The sequence below is a fragment of the Heliconius melpomene genome, chromosome 13, assembly GCF_056956725.1.
Source record: "Heliconius melpomene rosina isolate 202511_hmr_F chromosome 13, ASM5695672v1, whole genome shotgun sequence".
In the NCBI taxonomy this organism is placed as follows: Eukaryota; Metazoa; Arthropoda; class Insecta; order Lepidoptera; family Nymphalidae; genus Heliconius; species Heliconius melpomene.
The window spans coordinates 14,620,796-14,638,338 of record NC_140401.1 but is presented as its reverse complement, the minus strand read 5'-3'; the positions used below and the strand labels follow the sequence as shown (position 1 = coordinate 14,638,338).

General features: G+C 32.8%; 1 protein-coding gene across 1 annotated transcript in view; it reads left to right on the top strand.

Moving 5' to 3' along the window:
• The window catches only part of fid (class I SAM-dependent methyltransferase fire dancer), a 38,272-nt gene extending 20,824 nt beyond the window's left edge, over window positions 1–17,448 (top strand). Inside the window, exons 3-8 of the mRNA XM_085196620.1 lie at window positions 7,820–8,032; window positions 9,184–9,287; window positions 9,383–9,586; window positions 9,750–9,832; window positions 9,933–11,899; window positions 12,272–17,448. Of these exons, the coding sequence (XP_085052746.1) occupies window positions 7,840–8,032; window positions 9,184–9,287; window positions 9,383–9,586; window positions 9,750–9,832; window positions 9,933–11,899; window positions 12,272–14,124 (4,404 nt within the window). The 5' untranslated portion in view covers window positions 7,820–7,839 and the 3' untranslated portion in view covers window positions 14,125–17,448. The remainder of the gene's footprint in view (window positions 1–7,819; window positions 8,033–9,183; window positions 9,288–9,382; window positions 9,587–9,749; window positions 9,833–9,932; window positions 11,900–12,271) is intronic.
• Window positions 17,449–17,543: the final 95 nt, after the last annotated feature.

The following is a 17,543-nucleotide window of genomic DNA, read 5'->3' as shown; positions in this document are numbered from 1 at the left end:
CCCAATGTTAAGAAACTCCGTTTCCATTAAGACACTTCCGTTCTCCATTTTCCTATTTACATAGAAAAAAGCAAGCTGACACGGAGTGATTCCTCACAAACCTTGTAACGCGAGAAGCATATTTCATATTGAATTGTTTTTGACATCAAATAAATATACATATTTATTCTAGTTTAGAAATCTATATTTAACCAAATAGCACGGTCCAGTGGATTTAATTACGTTTTGAATTAATTATTATACCTATGAAAACTAATTATAAATACTACTTTGTAGGATTTATAGAAACTAATATGTAGTTTAATTGAATATATGAATTGTGACCGATTTTCATGTGTTTCCTGAACTTCATGGTAATTATTTTGTAAAATGTATATAACTTAGGTGGCTATACATGTAGACATTTCTCTTGAATAAAAATTCCCAAAGAAGAAAAATTAGACTTGAAGACTATGTAAAAAAATATTCCTTTGAAATAATTATATATAAAAGACTCAAGACTTTCTGCTGGAGTTTCGAACCCACAATTATTATGGGATCTAATCGGTTTCAAATAAACATTAGAGTGGGTAACATAGTGTTTCTTTTATCGGTTTAGTTACTACACAGTGCACTCTAAATTAGGGATGAACTCGTGGAGAGGAAAGTGTCGAAACACTAACGCAGAGCATCATCTACGGTTGCAAAGTTTTTAAAAAATCTATTACATAAAAAAACTAACATAATAAAAAAAATATAATTGATATTAAAATAATAATCAGATTTTATATGTTCATTTATAACATACTATGGAACACTTTTCCCTTGTGATCATTTTTAAATCCACTACCTACGCTTCGTTCCCTGACGCATTAATGTGATTTTTGCGCCATCTTCCGTCGAGATAGATAATCTCCTTGTATTAGTAGAGATATGGCTTCAGGTTTAGCTCATTGCCGTTTAGATATATTACAAGTTATTTATATCGAATTATCGATAATAGTAACTTGAAACTTTCAAATTGTAGATTGTAAATTTATGAAGTCTCAATTATATATATGTTTGTAACAATTTTCATCTGTAATATACATTTCCATTTTTCGAATTTTTTCCTTTATTTTCACCGCAAGTACTTACTTCTTGCCAAATCTAGGTCCACGGGAATAGCTTAAATGCTCGTATCTTTTGATTGCATTAACTTAAAAGCTTAAATAAATAAAAGCAGTCGTGGCGCAGGGGCACAGAGAGTGACTATAACACCGACTGGTTGTGGATTTCCTCCTGAATAGGAGGGTAGGCAAAGGGAACTTAGTGCTAAAACACTCCGTTTCCTACTTTCCAATTAAATTTCACTTGATCAACTTAAGCGGAGAAATGAAAATAATTTAAATATAATCATTCCCCAGATTGTGGAGTTCACAGTTTTAAATAAACCGAAAACGTGTGTGCACAAAAGTACTGTATGCCATTGGTTTCATACAATTTCATAATCTTGTTAATGAAGGAAAGCTTATTAAAAAATTATTTACCATCATTGCATGGATATATCAGATGATAAAGACCCATATAATTTAAAGTTCAGCCCGTTCACGATAATTTAAAATTCGAGAAGAAACTGGTTCGAATCCCGTTTAAAATATTTAAAGGATATCGGACGCAATGATTTAAGTCCGTTACAGTGCAGTAATAGTAATAAATATTGTATACATTTTCTTTGTCATTTATATAAGTAATTCCAGAATACTTTGTTAGAAGCTTTTCACTACGAAAGAGGCGTAAAATACTTGTATGTATTATTCTTATAGATATTTATAAAGCGGGCACAATAGCTAGAATCCGAGGCTTGCCCCAGTTTAGACAGTGCACAAATCGTTACCACTACAATTATATTCAAAAGTTTAAATACGCTCGAGAAATAAACTTTTCAATTCTCAATATTGCTGAAGTAACATTTTATTTTGTTATACATGTTATGTGATGGCACTGTTGTTGACTTTTCGTATGAAATTATTTATCAGTGTTATGTAATTTTAAGATTTTTTGTTTTATTATTAGTAGAGGAGCTCGGGATGTTATTAGAATGAAAAAGTTAATTGTTAAAGAGATATAAAGACATAAATTAACATTGAATATATAAGGTAATTATCATTTTTGAGTTCCACTACTCCCGCAACATCTTGATAATAGGGCGTAAAGAACCGAGTGTTTTAACTCTTAACAATGACTTGGCTCCCTAGGCCGCTATACACAAAAAGAATACCTACACATCTGATTATGTTAGGTACACGTCTAGGAGTGGGATAGGTATCTTTGTGTTATATAACAAAATATAACACAAAGTTGAAATTAAAATGCATTCCATTAATTTCTGGTATAATCATGCAGATAATTAGAAATGCCGTTATAAACATTGTCAACAAAATTAAAATTGAAATTTATTTGTACATTAAATAAATATAACCAAAGTGAATCATGTTCACGGAAACAGACATTGTAATACTTTATAGTCAAAAGCTCTATAAAAAGTTATGAAATCTTTTACACGTGTAACCAAGCACTCGCACTGCACTGCGCGATCGCGTCACATTAAATACGATTTATATATTATATGGAAATTAAGAACTGGTTCAACAGAACTGGAACTGGAAGAGCCCAGTCGTTACGCAGGGGCACAAAGTCTGACTGTAAGCACGACAGGTTGTGGGTTCGATTCCCATTCGAGGAAATGATTTTTTTTAATGTGTCTCCAGAATGTCAATGCCTCCAGAATTCAGCGGAAAATGGGGAACGAAGGTTTTCTCCACCTACCGATACAGCGGACATTAAAAAAAAACTGGCACAAACAGCTGATGATCACGAAGTAAAACCTAAACCATATTTGATTTTCATTCTGAACATCGAAACTAATGGATTATTCATCGAATTGCCAGAAACAAAATCAATAAATGTTTTTGGCGTGACGTTGATAACATCGAGATGCCACAAATAGATATTCTATGACCGATACGGTTGCAGTTGGCGAACTTCATACTTTGATGATAATCTGTATTATATAATACACTGCTATGCTATGCTACGGTATCATATACGAGTACGTCTATGCTGCTGAATTGCATATATTGTTTTCCTTTTAATATTAATATTAATCAAACCTTTTTGGGTAATGTTAACATTAAAAGTAATAATTAGTAAGGTACTTTGAGGCCGTTGTGGCACAGGGGCACTGTAACGCGGCACTTATGGGTTTATCACCTCACGGGGGATGATGATGAATGATCTCTACGCAAAGCTAAAGTACAACCTTTTCACAGATTATTGGGTCCCCAACGATTCAAACAGCTATACATTGTATACGATCAAATAGGTCAATTGATACCAGGGTGCACTAGTCCGGAGATGGGAACAGTACTCTAAATGCGGCAGAACCTGGGCCCTATACATGGACGTTTGGCGTTAAGGACTGTCTCGCTCTGCCCAGTGATGACCCCCAGATGACCCCCAGTTTCTTTGAGGCCAACTTGTCCATGCTTTCTAGGTGATCGCGATACTGGCAGTCACCCGAAAGACTAAGGCCCAATGTGCTTCATACTGGGCGCGGTTTTAAGAGGAGTATTCTGGAAAACTGACGACAAGACAAACTTGTGTCTTTGGGGAGTTTAATTGAACCAGGTTCCTTTCACCCCGTGAGGAAATACTTTCCACCCAATTGTTTAGATATTGTTGATTTATTATTTCCATTGTATAACCTGATAAAATGGAGACAACTACTACTTTTTTTGCTACTCCGCTTTGCGTTACCATGTCTGTGGAGAAAAAAACTCGTACATATACTTTACTAAGAATATGTATATGAATTTGGATTTAAATATGTAAAATTTTGTATTTTCATATAATATACTTATAAAACACGCTGACATCGTTAATAAGACTTAACTAAAAGATTGTTCTTTACGTAGACATCGTACTGAGTGGGCGTTGACATGAGTCTCATTATTTTTTTATCAAATAGGTCAGTATATAGCAGGTATAATTTATATCCGTATCATACGTACACTTTAATTTAGAAACATTAGAATAAAATTGTTTCTTTAATTAAATTATTAGGTATTCTATATTCAGAAAGTGAAATGTAAGGGAACAGTGTTTTAACACTAGGTTGCCTCTGCCTACCCTGCTGTATGCGGAATACAGACGCTAAAAAAAGAAATGCATATATAATCAAAGTCAAAGCTTGTGTTACACAAAAACAAAAATTATACGTTTACTTAATTAGTAATGTGTTCCTCACAAACGAAGTATATATAGCTCACTGCTTGTTACGCACTACATTATTATGTTTATAATTAGTTAGAGACCGTCGTGATACAGGGACCCAAGCGTCCGACTGTTAATTGCGACAGTTGTGGATTCGATTCCTACTCAGGGAAATATGTAATAATAATAAATAATAAAATTATTACATATTTTCATTTCCTTGCGCTGGTAACAACGCCGCGTTTTGCGTTCAGACCAGAGCGAAAATGGAAATATAAATTTAAATAAATATTTCATCTAATCGAATGGGAATCGAACACCCGAACCGAACCAGTCTGTTTTACTGTTACTATCGACTGGCCTGGAACGAAGTGCTTTAATACTAGGTTTCCTATGCTTACCTCTCAATGGTAAAAAGAAGAAACGAATGCTATTTTATAAACATAATATTTTACAAAAATTCTATGTACATCTGTAAATATTAATTATTGATAAGAATTTCTTATTATTAATATTAATATTGCGACAAAGTAAAGCTTAGACAAAGGCACAAAAACTAGGCTATTTTTTGGCTTACTTAATATAAAAAATGTAGATATATATTATATAAGTATTTTAAAATTATAAAGGAACAACAAGAACGTATAGTTGTTTTAACAATAAAACCCATAATACATCATAACGTGTAATGATAACACTATCGATTCGATAACTCGCTTTGCCCTACATTTGCAGTAAAAGCTTATTACACATCGTTTCTTGACAGCTTTCTTTATAAAGACATTTAAGATGTATTTTTTTAGGTTCAGACATGTTAGCTCGTTCGCTCTGGTGTCGATGATAAAACGCGGCGTTTATTTCCACCACTCAAGACACAATGCCTCCAGAATTCAATGGAAAATGGGAAACGAAATGTCTTAACACTACTTTCCTCGCTGAAAAAAGGAACAAATTTGTTAATTTTTTAACGTCAAATACAGAGAGTAATGAAAAAAAGACATTACAAAGTAATTAAGACTACAATTAATATAATTTATTAAAAATAATAATATATAATGCAGCATTTTTAACAGAGAGTTTTAAATTTTAAACGGTAGCTATCAGTGCATTATGCCCGGGAAAGGGGTGAAGGCTCCGACCTGCTATCCTAGATGCGTTACCAAGGTAACTCGATATACTCTTACACGGTGAGAGATATAAATATACTTACTTAGCTCATATGAAGTTGAAATTTAATTTGATCTTTTTAAATTTAAATTTACTTCTTTTATAATCTATGTGTTGTATTTATATAGGTACATTAGATGTATGAATTGTTTGTGAGTCCATATTTTTTTTTATTTACTGTTTTTCTGTTCTAACATTGTATTTATGTATAATTGTAGAGCTGTTTGAGACATTATAAATTATTATTATAAGTCTGGCGCCCACCCCCGAAATTTTAATTATCATTTTTTTCTCGAAAAATTAAAGAAAAACAACATTTACACAAACATTCAAAGCTAAAACCCCACCAGCATATCTCTAGAATACCCTCATGCCCTTACAGTGTTTATTGCGATATATTTTTTTTACAATTCCACGCTACACACTTGAGCAAAGAGATACTTCAGTTTTCGTGTTCTATTTCCAGTGGTTTAGGTTTTAGTATGTACTATGTACGAGTATTCTAACTGGAACTGTCATAAAGATGTGTTCAAAGCTTAAAGAGCTTCAAAGCTTGCCATCAGAGCGATGAAATGAAAATAAATGAGAAGCGAACCCCCAACCGTCACGTTCACATATTTTCGCCACCGGGCTGTGACGGCCTCAAGAAATCTTGTTAAATATATTTGGTTATTATTATCATTTGGTAATTTATGAAATGTTGATTATGATAGCGTACTTTTTGGTCCCAGATATATATATATATATATTACTGTAACATATAATACACATAAATGGTCGTTAAGAAAGTAAAAGAAGACACGATAAATATAGTCGAAGAATGAGCTTAGCGTGGCATTCTACTTCATATGATATGCAAGATAATAATGCATAAGGCTTATTTAATATAATATAAAGACTGCTATAATTACTATTGATTAATAATAATAAATTAGGTCTATATAACTATAATAGTAGAGTTTGAGACCAGGTGCAGGGACATAAAGGGTTTTGGGTTCGATTCCCACTTAAAGAAATGTATTATTTAATATTTTTATTTCCGCTCCGGTGATGAGGAGAAACGTGGCGTTGAGCTTCGCCACTCTACACGCAATACAGAATTAACAAGATTTTTTAACTTAACATTAAAAATTCAAAAGAAAGTAAAACGCATATCTAATCTACACACACGTGACGACCCTTTGTCCCGAAATCCTAACACCCGGGACCCACGCCGCTAAATATTCCGCCAGTAACGGGAATATCAAACGAACATCGTTTACTGAATAGGCAATATTGTAAAGGTTTGCATCGACGTTTTCTATTTTGAAAAATACTGATAATGAAATAAGTTTATTTTCGTATACAACATAAAATAATTTTTCAATTTTAAAATCTTCGCTTTAAAAAAAGCTTCATTTGTGAAAACTAAACGATTTGCCACATTTTTTTTTGTTTCGACAAATGTACGAATATTTTCTTTCTTATAAGTTAAGACCAAAGAATTTTGTTATTTTAAGATATATGCAGATACATTATAATTCAGTTGGACAGCGTTTAAAAGTAAACAATATAAATACTCATTCAGGAAAATTTATCATTTTCTTTTTCCTGTTCTGGTAAAACAAAGCAGAACCACTCAAATTTTGGAAAAATTGAATAACTCGGTTTTAAACTCTAAATTTTTGAGTTTAGAGTTTTTTTTAGGGTCAATATGTCTATTTGTGTACATACAATATATTTTACAGTAAAATGCACATTTGGGCAACAATCGCCATCAACAAGTTAAAATAACAAAAGAAATTGTAATTATTATTGATATTGTAGTTATAAGTATGTACTTATTTTTTATTTTACTGTATCGTTATTTTTTTTTAGCGACAAGACACTTTGTCGGTAGTGAACTCGTCTATACTGTTATTATATATTCAAATGGCAGGTAATAACTAGTAATAGCGAAGTGAAATTATATTGGATATGTATAAGAGTATAATGAATATAGAAAATGTGTGTGACAGTATGAAAATATAAAATCGTTGGGTAAGGTTGGAGACTGTCTTACCATACGTAAGGGATCTCTTTCAATATATTCAGAGTATACAGAGAATGTCTAAAAATATATACTGTATAAATTGTCTATACACATGTATTTATCTTTAGAATGTTTATTTTATGGCTATTCCTATCTTTATTTTCTCGTTTTGGTTGAACGTTATTAGAGTTCTTAAATTAAAACCTAAGTGTATAAAAAATAGGAGTATGCAAAAAAATATACGACGATTGATAGATTTATCTCTATGCTTTACAAAATTGTATGGATATCTTTCTTCTGAAATAAACTATCGTCGGCATTTTTTTACAGTAATATAAAAAGCTTGACCAATTTTCAATTTACGCAACGGTTGCATATAAATAAAAATATATATTCTAATTATTCCAGTGTGGTGCAAACATGCGGTGATGGCGGATGGCGGCGCGGAAGCGGGCGCGGAGGCGGGGGCGGGCGAATGCGCGGCGCGGGGCGCGGCCCTCGAGCGCGCGTACGTGCACGACGTGTACGAGCAGGCGGGCGACGATGGGCCGTGCGCGCCCGCGCCCGCTGTACGCTCGTTCCTTAGCGACCTGGAGCCTGGCAGCCTTGTTTGTGATATCGGTAAGATTTACTAGTTAATTATTTTATTGTAGATTAGATTAGGAATTGAATGAATATTTGTACGCCTTTGGCAAATTAATAATAAATATTTTTTTTTTAATATACACTGACGTAAATTACGCACCAATTAAATTAAAGAAAAAGTTCTATTATATTAAACAACTGCAAATTCCAATGAGAATGTACCGCACAACTCAGAAAAGCAACATTTTCTTTTATATTAATGCGCTTAAACAAGTTGAATTACGACGTGAAAAATGTTTTCCACCAAACACTCCCACGCTCAATTGTGGCAACATCTATTCTTACTTGCATTACGGCAATTATTAAATACACTCTAAGGATACAAAAGCTGCGCAGAAGCTCTGCCCGGTAAAAGTCGTATTATGTTACTCTCGAGACACCATTGTAGATGAGGCGTGGGCACTCTCCCACACAGCCTTTTAAAATATGTAACATCAACAGATAATTAGCAATTCAATAGCGAACACTTTAAGGTGTAGGCGACTTTTGATATCTGATGATTTTGAACTAGAATCCGAGTGAATTTAATAATATTAATTTAAAATTTCATAAATATAACTGACATTTTAACAAGTTTGTAAGATTACTTTTATTAGGTATACCTAATAATATTTACTCCTACGTACATACTATATTCATCGATGCGTAATATGTACAGAAGTTCACCCGGTCGTAAGCCCACATTACAGCTATTATCTTAACCTTTATACATTTATTTTAAGAAAAATAAATGTTAGCTTTCAGAAATGTTAAAGTTTGTTGAAATGGAAAATTTACGAGTTTTTACACCTACCTCCATTTTGTTTTATATATCATACCGCCCGGTGGGCACACTGGCCACAGCCGCAATATTTAACTGAAAATGTCAGCGAACATTATTTTATTATATATTAAAATTATATAACATTAAATATAATGTTTTTGATTTCTATCAAAAGTTAATAAGATCCTTATGACTTAGATTCGTCAGACTCGTTTGAGCGACTAAAGCGTTACAAGCTTACTCCGTTATGGTTACTAAATAGTTGTTAAAATAACTCGCTAAACTCATCCGTAAATTCTTATGGAAGGTTCATTAATTATTAATTATTTTATAAAAATATTATAAAAATTATATTTATTTCTAGGATGTGGAAACGGAAAATACCTAAGTGTGAATCCGTCCGTGTTCGCGGTGGGAGGAGATAGATGCACCAGACTTGCTGCGCAGGCGCACCACAATAGCAATGAGGTACATAATTATTAGAATTATTTAAATATTCTTATAATGTACGACGATCATATGACTGAAGCTACATCAATTGAAAATTGCATATTTCATTTAAGGTTGTGGTATGTGACAATCTGTGCCTACCGTTTCGCGATGAGTCCTTCGACGCAGTGCTCTCTATCGCAGTGGTGCATCACTTCGCGACGGTCGAGCGCCGCGCGATGGCTCTCCGCGAGCTCGCCAGGATAACAAGGATCGGAGGACGGTTGCTACTAACTGTATGGGCTATGGAACATGAAGGCAGAAATTTTCATTCTCAGGTTTATAAGTTACTTCTTTGTTTTATGACAATGCCAAAATAACTTTTTAAAACAATATTTGTCAATCATTTGAAAATTAAATATTAATACACATTGTTTATTTTATTTACTACATGCTTATTTTATTAACGAACAACTAAAATTTAAATATATATTTTTTCAGGATGTTTTAATACCCTGGCATCGACCAGCGACGCTATGTCCGCCGCCTCCTGCTCCACGGTTCCTTTCAGTAGAATATGAACAGTAAGTTCTTTCATATGTTATCTTCTGTATCTGTTAATCTTTTGTATATGTATAGAGAGTTTGTTCTAAGTTTTTTCTAATTATTTTCATTTTCTTACAGCTGCTATGAACCGTGGAAGAGTAGAGATGGTTCACCAGGATCATCTTCGCTGTCATCGCCCAATGAAACATGCTATTCTTTTGTTAGACGAGCTCTACAGCGACTAGCAGGACGTCGCTCTTTTCTTCCTTCATGGGGGATAAATAGAACAACACAAAGACCCTGTCCACGCCCTGAACCTCCCGCAGCAGATTTACCCATTGAATTAAGACGATTAGATGAAGTTCTTCCTCCTAGATTAGTTTCACAGCCTTCAGAATCTTCTACAATGAAATCTCGAAGTCTTACAGACATAGCTGAGATTGAACGTCGTGCACTTGTCAGATCAAGATCTAGTCTACCAAGTTTAGGTGGAGAAGAAAGCGAACCTGTAGTCATAGAAAAACCCGTACAACCAGCTACAGAACGCAAAAAGCCGCGACTGGTAAAGCAAAAAAAGTCTATCAATGAAGATGACGCTGAAGAGGATCTTGATAAACCCACAGATATGAAAAGTTTAGTAGAAGAAATGCCTAATTTCAAAGTTCACACGCAAAAATTACATTCCAAAAAGCCAGGTGTATTTAAACAGACTTCACTTAACGAGGAACTAATGTCTGTGGAACGACTTAGAGAAAAGGAACGTCTTAGAAAAAACATACAAAAACAGGCATCTCTAAATGAAGAATATTTGTTTCGACGACCAGGTGCACTAGACTCAATCAGAGATTCAATTTTCTCAACATCTGCAACAACTGCTAAAAAATTCCAGTCGCTAAAGAACGGCCTCACTAACAAATTTAAAACATCGACAACGAATATAGATAAAGTTACCGTGTTTGTTAGAATGCTTCAAGGCTGGAAAAACCATGGGCCTGTACCCGAAGTTCCTACGCCTAATGATAATATAAACACTGAAAAAAATTATCCTGAAAGAAGACATTCCAGAGAAGATGGGTCTGATTCATCTAAAGATAGTAGTCTACAAAGTGATACAAGCGTCGATTCAGAAGATAGTTTTGCGTCAGTTATATACGTACCTAAAGCAGATGGATCTGGCGATCCATTATCACCGACTCCTTTATCTCCTGGTCCCACATCACCAAGGCTTAAAGTTTCATCTGTACCAACATCGCCCAGAATGAAAAATTCACCAGGGCTACCTTCACCGAGAATTAAACAGGCATTCCCATTGATCAGACCACCAGCTTCACCGATCGCTGCACAAGCTCCTGGTCCTGTTCATAATAAAATTTTAGTAGCTCAGTATAGTTTAAAAAATTATTCCACCACAAACAACATTACACCAGCTCCATTAAAACCACAGTCAAAAAGTCAACCAAATTCACCTCCTAAACCAGAACCAGAAGATAATATTTTGAAGACAGAAATCCCCCTTGTAATAAATAAAATTATGCCTGTGGAAATATATGAAGAGATCGATCCTATACCACCAATAAAAGAAGAAGATGAATCGCCAACAGAAGTAACAAAGGAATTAATAGATGAAATAAATAAAGATATTGAAGAAATACACAAATTAACTGCAGATACAGACGATATAAAACCACGAGTATTACTTCAAGACGTAAAGCCATATCCGAAAATAACTCTTCAGACAGTAGCAGAGTTACCAGAAATACCCCAATTTAAACCAAAGACACAGAACAAATCTCAAACTAACGATAACTTGGATTCCCGAGCAGCTGATAGGAAAAGGAAGGAAAGAATACGACAAATTAAAGAAATGTTAAACAAAGGTATTCCTGCCGTCAACGTTAGCAGAAGACCACCGTTTCCCATTGTGCGCGGTACACATAGAGCTGAGCCTATAGCAAAGAGTCACCCAAAACTCATGTCACTAGAATTATTCAATCCTGCCATCGATGACATGGATAGTGACTCCAGCGGCGTGTCCTCGCCTGATTCAGTTGACAGCGTCATCAGCGTTGTTCCCGATGAGCTTCGGAAAATTGCGATGGAGAAAGGTAATTATTCAATTATTACAACTAAAACTTAAATGTTAAGCGAAGCTTGTCAAATTCTAATATTGAAAACTACATTTAAATCGGTCAAGCTGTTCCTGAGATTAGCCTGAACAAATGTACAGACAAACAGACAAAAATTAAAAAATCATGGTTTTGAATTCTATTACACAATAAATGCCCCTAGTAATTGTTCTTCTGCTACATCTTCCATGTTTTGACACCGATCAGTTATATATAGAAATTAAGATTTTTTTATAATTTGGTTATAATATAAAAATAAGTATACGGGGCCAAAGTCGCGTTTAGGTCGCTAGTATAACAAGCATTCACTTCTTCACTAACATTAAATTTTGTTGTTATATTTCGTTCTAGATTTACCAAACCCTCCTACGGCAGAAGTAAAACAAACAGATGAAGTAAATAGAAATACAATAACATCGAACACATCTCAACATTTAATAGAAGCAGTAGCTGAAGTTGCTCATTCACTGGATGAAACATGTGAAACTGTGATTCAATCCAGTCCAAGATCTAAGAGGCGACACTTAGAAAAATTAGAAAGCGCTGAAGCCATTGCAATTGTTCAAGGTGCTTCGAGTAGTAGTAGCAGCAGTAATTGGAGCTTGAACAAGTTATCTCCAGGTGATTTAAGGATATTAGAAGATCGATCAAGATCTCAATCACATACGAGCTCTAGTGGAAGTTCATCGAGCTTAGAGAGACTTTCACCAGGTCGGAGATCTAAGGATCGTTCACCTAAACAGGGAAGTACTAGTAATTCTACATGGAGTTTAAATAGATTGTCACCTAACAGACCCGAAGGACGATCATTAGATGAAAATCTGAGCAAAAGCCATAGAAGCCCAACGAGATTGCCATACGACTCGTTGTCAATATCAAGCACGGATTCAGAAAAGTCAATATCCAAGTCAGAAAGTTTCAATAGAATACAAAATGAACCTTTAGTAACTTGTAAATCGGATATGTTAGCTAAAGAAGAGGACTGGATTACAGATCAGAATGATCGCAGTCAACATTTGACTGAGTTCGCTGAAAAATTAAGTGAGAAATTGTTACAGGAAATCGATCAATATTCAAAACGAATTAATGAAGAAGATTTCGATCTTCCAAGTAGTAGCAGTAGTGAAAAGAGTATTTCACTTAGACTGAAACGAGAAGAGGAAGACAGAAATACACAAAAGATTTTAGATGAGCTGTCAGATAGTTTGCAGCAATTCGAAGATCCATATAACAAACTTAATATCGATCACAACACAGGTAAAGTAATGAGCGAAAAAGTTAAATATATAACTTCTATTCACGATACGCAAGAGTCTGATATAAATAAATTATTTCCAAAATGTAGCACTAAAACAAAAAGCAAGAAAAGATCTAAAGATGTAGATCCAATTATTAACAAATATAGGGAACTCAAAAAATCTATGAAAGTAACAAGTGACGAAGATATATACCTAAATAATTGTGCCAACATTCAGTACAACGGGAAACCAATAATAGATGAAAAGCTGACAGACATAGATACTAAAAACCCAGACGATGATAGCGCTATTTCATCTAGTAACGGCAATCCAGAAATTACCATAGACTCTAGTAATTACGATACCAGCCAGTCATTAGAGACTGGATATTCTCTTGAGTCCGAAATAAGCGTAGATTCTCTTTGCACCAGCACAGAAAAACGATCCTCTTTAAAGGTCGGACAATCGACTGATTCCAGTGACTTAGATAAAATGGAAATCAGCCCCGAGTCGATGACTTCAAGATCTAGCACCAGCACTGCGCCTTTAAAATCAGGATTCTCTATAGAGTCTAGTGATACTTCGGCAAGCGATTGGAGCCGTCGTGATAAAACAGGAAGTACGGCTTCATTGGGGTGCGCCAGTTTAGCTTCGTTACCGTCGTGCAGTGAGTGTTCTAAGGAACGAAAATTAGAAACCCGTTCTTCATCTGAAGACACCGCTACTGTCCCTCCGGCTCGAGGCATTCCTCACGCTCCCCTATTACCTTCACTAAGCGATGGCTCTGACAGCTTACCTTCCGAAGGAGGTGCTGTGACATACCACAGGTACTACCACGTCTTTAAGAAAGGAGAACTAGATCAACTTATTGATAAATACGTAGAAAGTCTTCATGTCGTATCGTCCTATTATGACCAAGCCAGCTGGTGTGTTATTGCTGAAAAAGTTCAAGTATGGACTATATAATAGCTTCAGTGAATAGCTTCGAAGCTAATTTAGAAAAAGATGACGTTAAAATTCTTCGATATAAATATTGTCTTATGAATTTTTAAATTATCTCATATTTTTTCTATTGGACACGTATCTAAGTGCAGTGACATCCAAGTGACCTTTCTTACTAAACCTAGTGAGTGTTGCGAGTATGATCATAATATCGAAGTAACTCTTACAAATATAGAGTTGATTGTACAAATGCCAAAAGCGAAGCTTTTGTTTTTAAATATATTTTAGACATTCAATACATTCATAGTTGTTACCTATATTATTACATATAAATAACTTCTGGGATTGTATTTGTGTATTGAAAGTTTCAAAAATATTTCTGAAAAGTATACTCTGTAGATTCATTCAGAGTCTTAAAAGTAACACTTTAATAAGACCATATTTATTAATTATGATTCATTGAAAATGTGTAAAGTTTATTAAAAATACATATATGAAATACATACAAATCTTCGTGCAATAGTTAGTTTGGTAATATTCTTAAAATTTGACGCCCACCTCGGGAGGTAAGTCTAACTCTATGACTATGGACTATTCTTATAAGGGCCTTTGGTATTTGATGCGATAATAGAATTCGCATTACAAAAAAACTAAGAGCTTTAAATAGAATATATAATATACTTCAGTGGCTCAATATAATATAAGCTATTCATAGCTTATTAATATAATCTTACCATTCATGTATACTAACCGACGTATCGTACGTTGCTCTATCTTAATACTTAATAGGATTTATACCGTTATCCAAGACCTGGTGAAGATAACGTTTAATATACCAAATAGTCACTGATTAATTGTACGAGGTAAATTATTCTATGACAATAACAACCTTAAATTAATTTAAGATTTTAAATTAACATATCGCTCCTATTATATTTTGCCTTTCTCCTAGCTTTCTCGGTTTTGGTGTATGGTATAAATCGTTGTAATTGTAATTGAAACATTATCATATTGAGAATAATCAGAGCTGGCCTCGCTGTACCCTACATATAAGGGTCTATTGTTTCTATTTATATAAATATTTGGTTTATCTAAAATTCGGACCACATAGTGAGGTTAGAATTTGTAAATTAGAGCCCAGATCCTTTTCCAGGCTAATTATATATGATACTTGAGAGTACAAATACTCAATACGTGTACCTTAAGCGTGGTTTAATCTGTAATAGAATTATTATTTCCGTTTTATATAATAAAATGTGCTGCGCAATTATCTCATTTCATTTCGTCGTCTTTAATAAGCGACATAACGAATTATATTACTTTTTCAATAAATATTTAGATAGTTAAATTTCTAGATAAGTGTCTGACGCGTGACCGTTTATTTCTCTAGTTTTTTGGTGGTTGGCTTACGCGGATATATTCAAATTAGTATTCATATTGTAAATATTGCTATGTAAGTACATATTGCTATTAGAATATAATTATGTTATCAAAAAAAGTGAGATTAAAATTAAATATAGAATAGTACAATAATAATGTACATTTAATATTGATCTATTTATAAAAGAATCTCATTGGCATAAATTATATATATATTATTATTATGTGCAGAGTAGGCATTAGGGTTACGCATAGGATAGCTACCATAGATTTTAGGAAAAAAATATATAAAATGCACAATGATTAACGTATTATTTTTAACAGCGTAAGTTATATATTTCAACTATCTAATAAATATTCTTAAAGTAATTTAGTGAATTAGCTTTGCCGTAACCTTTTTATATTTTTTTTATAATTATTATAAATAAATTTATATATTTATTTTAACACTTTACAAGTAGAACATTTGTTTTTAAATGACAGGGTATTTATGTAAAATGTGTTTTTTGTGGATTAAAATAGCATCTAATTCACTAAATTAATTTTGAACGTAGAATGATATTTTAGATCAAATTATCTAAACTCAAAATGCCAGTTAAAAATAAATAATTTCGTACGATTGTTGTGCCTGCTTCAAATATTTCTTTATAATTAAACATGACGCATATCATACAGTTTAGAATAGACAAATATTTTAAAAAAAAATTATTAATTTATTTTTCATACATCGAAGTACTCGCATTATCACAGGTAAATAAATATTTTTTTATAAAATGCACGTAGATAAAAAATAGTTTTATCATACTTGTATTCTCCAAGTGACCAAATTGAAGCCGGTTATACGTATGAAAGGAATTATTTTAATTCAATTTGATAGTCTTCATTTTTTTTATTTTAATAAACAAATCATTTCATGTCATTATTATTCATTTGGTTTTTTTTAAATAATTTATTACTATTTTGGGGGTTAAAAGAATGTATTTTGCAGCTTTTTCTTAATTTTAAAAGGCTATTTTTATACTCGAAATATTTCTAAAGTTATTGCTAAAAACGTTTAAGATGCATGCCACATGCATGAAAATATTTTAATTTAAGTAAATATTACTTTACTAAATATTTATTAAGCTTTCGTCCTAGTTAATTTGACTGTGTTATACAATATGTTAAAATTACCTATTATTCTTTGCTGATACAAAATGATTATACTACGATTATGTAATATAAGAAACTGAAATAAATATGAGTCTATGTATAATTAAATTTAAACTATTACTATTGTGAAACATGCTTTTGCATAATACAGTTGAAAAATAATAAAATCTCGAAAGTATCTAAAAATCCTATTTATTATATAAAACCTTACTTATAAAACCTTTGTTTCCGCCCTAATATAATATGTATATTTAAATTAAAAGCTGCCTAAAACTGTTTAATAAAATGTTTCTATATTTTGTACATATTTGACTATGTAATAAAATAATTCGATTGCTAAAACATTTCATATTGGCTTGTCTGTGATATATGATTAAAATGATGGCAAATTGCTTTAACTTTCCGAATGTTTTTTTTTTATTTATCTATATTTACAGCTGCGCTTGGAAACGTTAATTACCATTTAACTGGTATAAAATCAATCAAAATATGTTTGTTTATGATTTTAATGAATTTTAATGAAAATTGACGTTTTTGAAAGCAGTTCAAGCATATTTTAATAAAAATGTCAATGTCATTTTTTTTATTTTAAGCGCTTTTTCGTCGCACAGATAATAAAATATACTGTAAAGTTACGCATTACCAGCCAGTGTCACCAGATTCGACCGTTTAGGTTTTCACATAGAAACTGTTTTCGGTATAAAACGAAATATGTATCGATACATATACAGTAATACATTGTAAGCTTATAACGTATTGTACCTATATATCATATTAGGTGACAAACTTCACAATAAAATGAAGACTTAAATAATTGTTCTGTTTAATTTATAAACCTCTTACACCCCTTCTAAAACATTGCATTTATTATTTTTATTTTCGATGGCTATATTTATGAAAAAATATTTTTT